The sequence below is a fragment of the Cyprinodon variegatus genome, unplaced genomic scaffold (genome assembly GCF_000732505.1).
Source record: "Cyprinodon variegatus isolate N-32 unplaced genomic scaffold, C_variegatus-1.0 Scaffold1430, whole genome shotgun sequence".
NCBI lineage: Eukaryota > Metazoa > Chordata > Actinopteri > Cyprinodontiformes > Cyprinodontidae > Cyprinodon > Cyprinodon variegatus.
In genome coordinates this window covers 21,601-33,030 of record NW_015151883.1, presented here as the reverse complement: position 1 = coordinate 33,030, position 11,430 = coordinate 21,601, and the positions used below count along the sequence as shown (strand labels likewise).

Here is an 11,430-nt window from a genome sequence, read left to right as displayed (position 1 = left end):
ATCCACCCCCGGGGCCCTGCTACCGAGGAGCTTTTTAACCACCTTGGCGACCTCACCCACAGGGATTGGAGAGCCCAGCCCAGAGTCCCCAGGCCCAGGTTCCTCAATGGAAGGCATGTTGGTGGGATTGAGGAGGTCTTCGAAGTATTCCACCCACCGACCCACAACATCCCGAGTCGAGGTCAGCAGCACACCATCCCCACTATAAACAGTGTTGGTACTGCACCGCTTTCCCCTCCTGAGATGCCGGATGGCAGACCAGAATCGCTTCAGAGCCGTACGGAAGTCTTTCTCCAGGGCCTCTCCAAACTCCTCCCACACCCGAGTTTTTGCCTCAGCAACCACCCGAGCCGCATGCCGCTTTGCCCGCCGGTACCCATCAGCTGATTTCGGAGTCCCACAGGCCAAAAGGGCCTGATAGGCCTCCTTCTTCAACCTGACAGCATCCCTCACCGGAGGTGTCCACCAACAGGTTCGAGGGTTGCCTCCACAACAGGCACCGACAACCTTGCAGCAGCAGCAGATAAGCCGCCTCGACAATGGAGGAACAGATCATGGTCCACTCGGACTTAATGTCCCCCACCTCCCCCGGGATGTGCTCGAAGTTCTGCCGGAGGTGAGAGTTAAAGCCCCGACTAACAGGGGACTCCACCAGACATTCCCAACAGACCCTCACAACATGTTTGGGCCTGCCAGGTCTGACCGGCATCCTCCCCCACCACCAGAGCCAACTCACCACCAGGTAGTGGTCAGTGGAAAGCTCCGCACCTCTCTTCACCCGAGTGTCCAAGATATACGGCCGCAAGTCCGATGAAACGATGACAAAGTTGATCATCGAACTGTGGCCTAGGGTATCCTGGTGCCAAGTGTGGACACCCTTATGCTTGAATATGGTGTTCGTTATGGACAATCCATGATGAGCACAGAAGTGCAACAACAGAACACCACTCAGATTGGGGCGGCCATTTCTCCCAACCACGCCCCTCCAGGTCTCACTGTCATTGCCCACGTGAGAGTTGAAGTCTCCCAGCAGAACAAGGGAGTACCCCGGAGGGGCACCCTCCTGTACCCCCTCTGGACTCCAAGAAGGGTGGGTAATCTGAACTGCTGTTCGGCCCGTAAGCACAGACAACAGTCAGAACCCGTCCCCCCACCCGTAGGCGGAGGTAGGCTACCCTCTCGTTCACCGGGGTGAACCCCAACATACAGGCGCCGAGATGGGGGGCAATAAGTATGCCCACTCCTGCCCGGCGCCTCTCACCGTGGGCAACTCCAGAGTGGATATATGTCCAGCCCCTCTCAAGGAGACTGGTTCCAGAACCAGAACCATGCGTCGTGCTGAGACCGACTATTTCTAGCCGGAACCTCTCAGCCTCACACACTAGCTCCGGTTCCTTCCCCACCAGCGAGGTGACATTCCACATCCCAAGAGCCAGCTTCTGCAGTCGAGGATCGGACCGCCAGGGTCCCCTCCTCCGGCCGCCACCCAACACACATTGCACCCGACCCCTATGGCCCCTCTCACGGGTGGTGGGCCCATGTAAGGGGGGACCCATGTTTCCTCTTTGGGTTGAGCCCGGCCGGGCCCCATGGGTAGAAGCCCGGCCACCATTGTGCCCCCCCTCCAGGCCTGGCTCCAGAGTGAGGCCCCGCTGACCCGCATCCGGGTGAGGGAACGCTGAATCCAAATATTGTACTCATCATAGGGGTCTCCGGGCCGCACTTTGTCTGGTTCCTCACCTAGGACCTGTCTGCCTTGGGAGGCCCTACCAGGGGCATAAAGCCCCAGACAGCATAGCTCCCAGGATCATTGGGACACTAAAACCTCTCCACCACGATAAGGTGGCAGCCCAAGGAGAGGTGGTTTTTTACAGATTTGGAAAAAACCCTAGTGCTTGTGTCTCTACGTTACAAATTGCTTTTAATTCGGTTCAGTACAGGCTTTTAAAACTAGATCTTTCTTTCTTCTTCTGTTATTTTCAAAAACAAAGACAAAATTGCAAAATAGCTATCCTCTTATCACTTTGCATGGGTCAGAGATAGAAAAGGTTCAGTCTTTTAAATATTTAGGAATTTTAATTGATGAAATTCTAAATTTTAAACCTCATGTTGAACAATTGATTAAGAAACTCAGACTGAAAATTGGCTTCTTCAGAAATAGTTTGTTTCTCTTTTAATTCGAAGAAGAGACGGATAGCTGCAACGTTTTTACCCATCCTGGACTATGGTGACCCAATCTATATCAATGCCCCAGATCAAGTTCTAAAAATGTTAGACTCAGTTTACCATGCCTCCCTACGATTTATCACAAATTGTAAGCCTCGCATACACCACTGTGAACTTTACATACGTGTGGGCTGGCCAGCATTAGAGACTCGTAGACTCACTAACTGGTATATGATCATTTATAAGGGTATTCTTTGTCTGCTCCCCTCATACCTCTTTCAGTACATTCAACCAAGAGCGGCTGGACTGTATTCTCTGCATTCTCAAGAGTCTTTGTTTCTGTCTGTACCTAGTGTCCGCACTGAAGCTGGAAAGACAGCTTTTTTAGTACTCTGCCCCCACAGCATGGAACAATCTTCAGAAAGACTGGAAGTTGAAGGATTTGATTCCAATTGGACATTTTAAACGATTGCTCAAAGGTTTGGAAATGAGATCTATGGTTTGTAACTGTTTTATGAAGTTCTAATTATAGATAGATGTAATTGCAAACTGTAATGTAATTTGTAATGTAATCTTTTGCCACTGTCTTGGCCAGGACTCCCTTGAAAAAGAGATTGTTAATCTCAATGGGACTTTTCCTGGTTAAATGAAGGAATAATAATTCTTCCCCCTAACCTGTTTTCAAAACAAAGCAGGGGTTAAATGTGTTAACGTTAATGCACAGCTGTTTAAATTAGGAATAAAGGAGATTGATATAAGGTTCAGATATCACAACAAATAAAGTTTAATGAAACAGATTTTTTTTTTTAATTAAATAAATTAACATATTTTGTTTGTTTAACAATAATTTGGAATTTCTTCAAATAAGCAAGGAACTGTGTCATTATTTAAATACTTAAGTTTTATTTGTCAACCCTAATTCTTTAAGATTTAGATTAAACTTTAAGGTTAAATAAATATTTGTGTGTAGAGCAAAACAACTTGTATAAAAATAAATTAGGCTGGTTGAATTTACTTTTAAAATATTGAAATTCATTAAGAAGTAAATGTATCTTAAGCTGATCTGGAATAAATATGCAAATGTATTTATCAAAAGTAATTGTTAATAATTAGACGGTGTTCCAATGACTCAATTGTTAATAATAATAATAATAATGATAACATTAATTATTACAATGAAATTTACAGAGGATATAGATAAAAGGATTTAATTCCTACATTAAGATGAATGGTGGAGACCTTAAAATGATCTATTCTAAATGAATCCATAGCTCAGATATATCTGGAGGTTAAAATGACTGAAACTTTATGGTTTTTCTTCAACAGGACATATTTTATTTGTTCTGATGAATAAAAGGGTGGAAAGAGGGGAAGATTATTAAAACAAGAGAAAAACAGCAAAACCAAACTCATAAGGATCCATATAGATTCTGTTTATTTTTCCATCTGGAACAGTCCATGTTGAATTTGTGTTGGTAATTAAGAACAGAATAAATAAACAACCTAAATAAAATACTAAATTATGACTAAACTAATAAAGTGAATAAATATGGGAATAAGATGGCCTTATAAAGGAAAATGATCTATTTAGGTAATTCTTAGCAGCAGAGGACAGAAATGATTGCTAGGCTGCTGGATGAAGTTTGAACACCTCAGCCTGACTGTCTGATGTGCGTTTGGAAAAACCAGCATTGTTGATGTTTGTTGATGGTTCAGCTTCTTGCACCACTGGTTCGCTGTTTCTTCATCTCATGAAACTCTTGTTTCTGGTTCTTTGAGTTTGTTTTGCCTTGGAAACATCGTTCTTGAAATCACATGGAAAGCCTATTTTCTTCTTCCACACATCATGTCTGGTGGAAGCAGCAGAAGGCTGTGCTGCAGCGTCTCCCCTTGTTTACAACGCTGCAGGTCCTCCCTCCCTCCTCTGCTGAGGAGAAGTTTGTTTGGATTTCTGCAGGTGCAGAAGTGATAAAGAGTACCGAACACTAAGGAAGTAAATTTACTGGGTAAGTTTGAAATTATGGAATAATTCAATGATTTGTGAGTCCAAAGTTTAAAGTTCAAATTTTAATCTAAAATTCTTTAAGCTACATTAATTTATTTTTATCTCATATTGTTTGTGAAAGGGTAAGATAACATCTGATCTTTCCTTCCCTCAGCTCCTTTAATTCAGACTGTTGGTCACTTTGACCAGTTTTCCTCCCCATGAGCTCATGACGGGTCGACCCGTTCCTGGACCACAGAACGGACCGGACCACTGACCTCTGGTCAGACTGGGACTGACAGGTGACACATTAAAATGACCTACAAGACCTTTTTTTCCCCTTAGTCAGAGAAGGCTTTACAGAGGGACCAAGGTGCGTGGAGACCCTGATGGAGGACCATCTCAGCCATCCTTCCATCCTTCAGCAGGAGGAGGTGTGGCTCAAAGTCATCAAAAGAAAGTGATCAGAGCTCATCGGAGCTCATCTGGAAGGAACCAGGAAAAGCTTCAACAATCAGAATAAAGGGGCAGAATAATCCCCTCTGATTGGTTAATTAACACATCAGTAGTCCACCTGATGTGTTGAGGACCAGCTGTTCTGCAGACAACGTTCAAACTGTCGCCTGTATAAGGGACCAACATCAACAGAAAGATGAAGACGCCCACCTGAAGATGTCTGACATCAGCTTTGGCTTTTTGATTTTTTAATTATACAACATGAATGAGAAGGGAAATTTGTTGTAATGTGTTGTATTTTAATGAAAGATGAACATTTTAGTATCTGAGTTTTTGATATTAGTTTCTTGATACAAAAGAAAGTCAGAGTGTTGTGCTGATAGTCTGTATTGGCAGAGATTTCTGGATTAGAGAATGAACTCTGAGGATCGGGTCATCTCAGCTACCATTGGGAAAGAGGAGCGCTGAGATTAAATCCTCCAACTTTTCAATCTGTGCTTTGACTGACCCTGATTCTGAAGAACTGAATCTGTGTGAAACATCTTTGTGTTATGATTTTAACATTTTGCATTGAGATTGATCTTTTTTTACTTTTAATGAAGGTCAGATTAATAATTTGACTTACACTTTGTAGAGATGAAGAGTCTATTGTTTTTTTTTGACTGAGTTGAACTTTCCTCTTTCCAGGGAAACAAAAAGGGTAACTGATAATGATAAGAACTAAAATTTTAAATTCTAAGCAAATATATCTTTTACAATAAAAAGGATCATCATGGGGGAAAACATTTAAATGTTTTTGCCAACTAGGATGTGATTCCAGGGCTCTATTTATTGGCAACAGATTTTAGCTATTAAAATCTGTTCCATGATCTTTTCCTCTATTATAATCATTTAACATTGTCCACTGGCTTGATTGCAGGTGTGAAGTTTTGAGATATACACTGCTCAAAAAATTAAAGGAACACTTTGAAAACACATCAAATCTCAATGGGGGAAAGAAGTCATGCTGTTTATTTATACTGATATAGACTGGGTGATGTGTTAGGAACAAAAGGATGCCACATCATTTGACCAGGCAATGGTACGCATTGATGCACCATCCTGGGGGAGTTGGACTGTCTGTGGAACCTCTGTAGGGTCCAGGAAGCGCCTCATGCTAACAGTAGTGACAGTGACCCTAGCCAAATGCAAAATTGGTGAAAAAGAGTCAGAAAATATGAGGAGGGGAAAAATGTTGGTGGCCTCCACCTGTAAAACCATTCCTGTTTTGATGGTCGTCTCGTTGTTGCCCCTCTACACCAAAGCAGCTGAAACTGATTAACAACCGCCTCTGCTACTTACCTGACCAAATCAATACCCCAGAAGTTTAATTAACTTGATGCCATACTCTGATTACAAAGTGCTCCTTTAATTTTTTGAGTAATGTACTTTGCTTTATTGAATCCAACTGATGCTTTGAGAACAGGATTGATGATAAAATAATCTGTCGTGATGTGAGTCAACATAGTTTGCTCTATCAGTTTGGAAACCAGATTTTCCAGTTGATTTTTGTCTAATCTGTTTACTTTCCGGATCGAAATTTGACACAAAACCGGGTCTTTCCGATAATTTAACATTCCTTTTCCCGATCCAAAGCCATTCCTACAATTGGCATCAATACAACAGACCATTGTAATGATGTTTTAGCAACTCTTTCAGAGTGCTTAACAATGCATGAAGTAGTGTTTCTATACACCTGCCAGAGAATATTTGACTACACTGACCTCACAGCTTAAGACAATATGTAGGATTTTATAATTTTGCTGTAGGAATAATCTTTTAAATTAAGCAGTCTGCATGTCTAACCCTATCCACATTAATTAAGGATATGGGACGATAGCTGGTCAGAAACATAGGATCTTTGCCTGGCTTAAGCAAGAGACTGATGGTGGCAGAATTCATATTAACTGGAAATGTTCCATTATCTTGAGTTTCCTGCAGCATTCTGTGAAACATTGGGGCCAGAATGTCCCAGAACTCTTTATAGAACTCAGTGGTGAACCCATCTGGACCTGGCAATTTATTATTTGGCATGCTTTTTAATGCTTCCTGAACTTCAACATTGACAGCGGTGAGTCCAGAGTCACTCTTTGACTCTGATAATTTAGGAAGAGTTATTTTATCCAGAAATTGCTTGATATCATTATCTGATGGATTTAACTGTGATGTGTAAAAAGATTTATAGAAATCTCAGAAGGCATTGTTAATATCCTCCTGAACCTGTAATATATTATGTTATTGCAAAAATAGTAGTTTTTTCTTTGTTTATTTTTAGCTGATTAGTTAAGAAACTTCCTGACTTATTGCTATGTTCAAAGTTTTCTATTCAAAGTCTTTGCATTAAAAATGTATTTCATTTTTCAATATATTCGTTTAGTTCTTGTATCGATCTTGGTTCTCTTGGTTTCAAGTTTATCCAGGTTTGTCTTTGTTTTCTAGCTTTATTGGTGTGTTCTGTATTTATATAAGTTTCTTAGGTTTTTCTTTGGTGGTCCGATGTTGCCCCCTTGTGTTTTCTTTACCCTTGGATTCCTTGTCAGCTCTTCTCACACCTGCTCCTGATCAGCTCGTTAGTCCTAGATTTGTTCAGTCAGCCATAATTACACTCCCTCTGCAGTCCCTCAGTGCGGGTTCTGCGTGGATAAAGTAGGAAATTATTTTATCCTGCCCTGAGCCACTGTGATTCCTTCTTTTGTTTTTCTTACTATAGGGACAGCACCTTTTGTGGCATCAAGGCCTCAGACAGTGCACCCCCGAGTATAATGTCTTTGTAATGTCTTTCTATATATTTTTGTCTTCTTGGACAGGCTGTACCAAAACTGAATTTCCCTGTGGGGATAAATAAAGTAATTGAAATGAACTGAATCTCGTAAATTCGCCACCTTAGCCTCCCTCAACTTGCTCTAGATCCACATTCAACATATAGATAACCTGGGAAGCCTTTGCTCCTGTTGCAAGATTCTCATTTATTGTGAAAATACCTGTAGAGGTCAGTAGCCTTTATTAAAAGATCAAAAATGAGAACAGCAATGCAGAATAATTATTTACTCTATAATGACATTTGGACTCACCGAGCTTTCCTGCAGTTTCTTAAAGCTGGAATCAGTCTCAGTCGTCCTTTTTCTGTTGTGTTGTACTTCTCTAGGTCAAACTCATCCAGAACCTCCTCTGACATCTGCAGCATGTAGGCCAAAGCTGAACACTGTATCTCTGACAGCTTCTTCTCATATCTTTTCTCAGATTTCAGGAATTCTTCAATTTCCTGATAAACTGAGAGGTCCTTTATCTCCATCAGACAGTGGAAGATGTTGATGCTTCGGTCTGGAGAGATGTATTCAGTGTTCATGTCTTTCAGATTGTTAATGACTCTCTGCCTGGTTTCTAGGCAGACCTCTGTCTCACCTAACAGGCCTCTCCAGAGGCTCTGGTTGAACTCTACACAGATGCCATGAAGGAACCGTACAAACAGGTCCAGGTGGCCATTTCTGCTTCTGAGGGATTTCTCCATAATTCTTTTCATGAAGTCCTCCAGAGTTGTTTCCCTGTATTGTTGTCCAAGAAATTTCCTCATTACCTCTGTGTTCTTACTGGTAAAACAGTGAAACATGTAGAATGCAGCCAGAAACTCCTGGATGCTCAGATGAATAAAATAGTAGACAGGCTTCTGGAAGATCACACTTTCTCTTTTGAAGATCTCTGTACACACCCCAGAGTAGACAGTTGCCTCTGTGACATTCAGACCACACCGCTCCATGTCTTCTTGGTAGAACATAATGTTTCCTTTTTCTAGATGTTCAAATGCCAGCCTTCCCAGGTTCAGAATACCTTCAGTGTCAGCTTGTGTGAGCTCCTGTGGGGTCTTCTCATGTCCTTCATGGTACTTGTTCTTCTTCCTCCTGGTCTGGACCAGCAGGAAGTGTGAGTACATGTCAGTCATGGTCTTGGGTAACTCTACCATTGGCCTGGTTTCCAGCATGGTCTCCAAAACCTTAGCAGTGATCCAGCAAAAGACTGGGATTCCACACATAATATCGACACTCCTGGAGGTTTTGATATGGGAGATGACTCTTCTGGACAGCTCTTCATTGCTGAACCTCTTCCTGAAGTACTCCTCCTTCTGGGTATCGGTGAAGCCTCGTACTTCTGTTACTCTGTCAACATGTAAGGGAGGGATCTGATCAGCAGCTGAAGGGCGGGAAGTTATCCAGATAACAGCTGAAGGAAGAAGTTTCCCTTTAAAGAGGTTTGTGAGAAGACAATTAACTGATGTCTTCTGTGTGATGTCAGAAACAATCAGACTATCGCTGAAGTCCAGAGAAAGTCTGCTTTCATCCAGGCCGTCAAAGATGAAGAGAAGCTTCCAGACAGTCATCTTCTCTGCTGGGAGCTTTTGGAGGGTTGGATGGAAAACATGAAGCAGCGTGAGAAGGCTGTGCTGCTCTTCTCTGATCAGGTTCAGCTCCCTGAAGGAAAACAGAACCACCACACTGACATCCTGGTTCTCCAAACCCTCTGCCCAGTCCAGAGTGAACTTCTGCACTAAGATGGTTTTTCCGATACCAGCAACACCATTGGTCAGAACCACTCTGATGACTCTATCTTCTTTAGATAAGGATTTAAAGATGTCATGGCACCTGATTGGTCTGTCATTGAGGTTCTGGATTTTGAAAACTTTCTCCAGCTGCTTAACCTCATGTTCGGTACTGACCTCTTCACTCTGTCCGTCTGTGATGTAGATATCAGTGTAGATCATGTTGATGAGAGTTCTACCTCCTTTTTCATTATTTCCTTCAATTACAAATTCACATCTCTCCCTTAGAGTTTTCTTATGTTTCTTTAGGACTTGCTGCAGGTCATTGTCTGCTAAAAGAAAAAAAAATACTAAACAATCTAGAGAATATATTTTTGTGTTTAAATAAAAAAAAAAAAATCTATAACATTAATAAGTATTATCGCTATGAGGTATTTACATGCATTATACACTTTATGAGATACAAATCAATACACACCATTCTTAGAACCAGAACATTGTTATATAATAAAGAGCATATGTTGGCCTATTTGATGCCCAGTGTCTTAATGGTCAGCAGCTGATTTATAATGACTAAATATAGGTTAATGGTGTAAAAATGGTGCATCATGGCACCATTATCCTCAACTTACTATTTATATCTGACCTTCTGTCACAAATACAGGTACAGCAGAGGCAGATGGGGGGAAAAAACGCACATTCTTTATGAAATTAATCCAATCTAACCATGCCGCTGATGCACCTTAGGTTGTCTCTGTGTGGATGGGGCCATAGTGAAAGTGATTGACAACAGTAAATGTAAGTCTCTAAATCACATCTAATGATGTGGAATTTCTTAATAGAATGAAGTATTTATTGTGGATCTTCAGTCTTACCTGGATGACAGATGCTCTGATTGTCTGACAGTCCAATAGTTGTTCTATAATCAAGAATAAAAGTATGTTTAGAAAAGAATATCAGAATACAAATACAAGAAGAAAGACACAACCTTAAAACATTTATGTAATTTAATAAATGTCATGAGTGTTGGTGGTGAAGCACCAAAATTTTAAGTTGCATCATGAGGTGCATGGTGGTTGTTAGGATTATTATTGATTATGTGTGTGTCTGTTACATACGCTGTTATACATATAATGAGATTTGTCATGCTGAGCAGCTCAGGTTAATGATTTTGATCTTATTCTTTATATTAATGAAATAATCTAATTCAGTATATTTTTTGGCTGGCCAGGAACCATGCTTCTCACACTAAAAGTCCAATGGATCCATTGAAACAATGACAATGTACAGATGAGGAGAAATTATGTGAATTGCTAAATTGTTGTGAACGTTCTGGAATTTTTCTCTATCCAGTGAAAAAAGGGGTAGCTGATAATAACAAGAGCTAAAAAATTATATTAATGCCACTGATGCCAGGGTTAGGGTTATTCTGAATTTTACTGCTTCTAGCAATATTAAGAGATGTAATGTCCAAAGATGGTATGAAACAACTTCTTTAAAACATTTAGATAATTTTTATTAAAATTGTACTCATGAACATCTGCATTGTTTTAGATATTTTAAATAAAAATAAAAATGTCCTTTTTCAATTTAGCAGTTTGACCCTTCATCATGTAAACTGCCACCATGGGAAAAATGCAATCAGTTAAATGTGTTTTTGCCAACTAAATAGAGATTAGCCAAATTCTGGATGATTGCAGTGCTCCATTTATTGACAACATACTTTAGCTTTCATAATCTTTTCCATGAAAAAATTTAACATCATAGATAGTTTTCTTTCCAGTACAGAGACATTTGAATCTTGATAACTTATCTGAACCCCTTCTGAAACTGATCTTAGTACATATTTGCAAATCCCATGATAAATAGTTTTGAGTCGATTTCCTTTGGATCATTCTTATTCTAAATGTCAGTCGCATTAATATCTTATGTAATCAACATACAATGACAGCGTTTTTTATCTCTCTATTTAATAAATAAATTTTTACATTTATTTTTGTCGAAACATCATGAAAACACTTGCACAAACTCTGCATTAAGTCTCAGGATGTACAGCACCCCAACTTGCCATTGACTGCAGCAAATTTGGACTGAAATAGTTGAAGCATATTTGTTTCACAAAGTTTTTAGTGGATGGTGTGGCAGGCAGAGCTGTGATTTTGGCACAGATGTGGGAGAAATGTCCAAACATTCCAAATGGTCCATTTTAGGCCCCGTCCACACGAAGACGAACCCTGGCCTAAACGCACAAATT

General features: G+C 40.7%; 1 protein-coding gene across 1 annotated transcript in view; it reads right to left on the bottom strand.

Annotated features, from left to right (window-relative positions):
- LOC107103360 (NACHT, LRR and PYD domains-containing protein 12-like) overlaps window positions 1–9,948 on the bottom strand; it is a 65,647-nt gene extending 55,699 nt beyond the window's left edge. Inside the window, exons 1-2 of the mRNA XM_015403034.1 lie at window positions 9,903–9,948; window positions 7,717–9,508 (exon numbers count right to left, since the gene is read on the bottom strand). Coding sequence (XP_015258520.1) covers window positions 7,717–9,508; window positions 9,903–9,948 — 1,838 coding nt within the window. The remainder of the gene's footprint in view (window positions 1–7,716; window positions 9,509–9,902) is intronic.
- Between the last annotated feature and the right edge of the window lie 1,482 nt (window positions 9,949–11,430).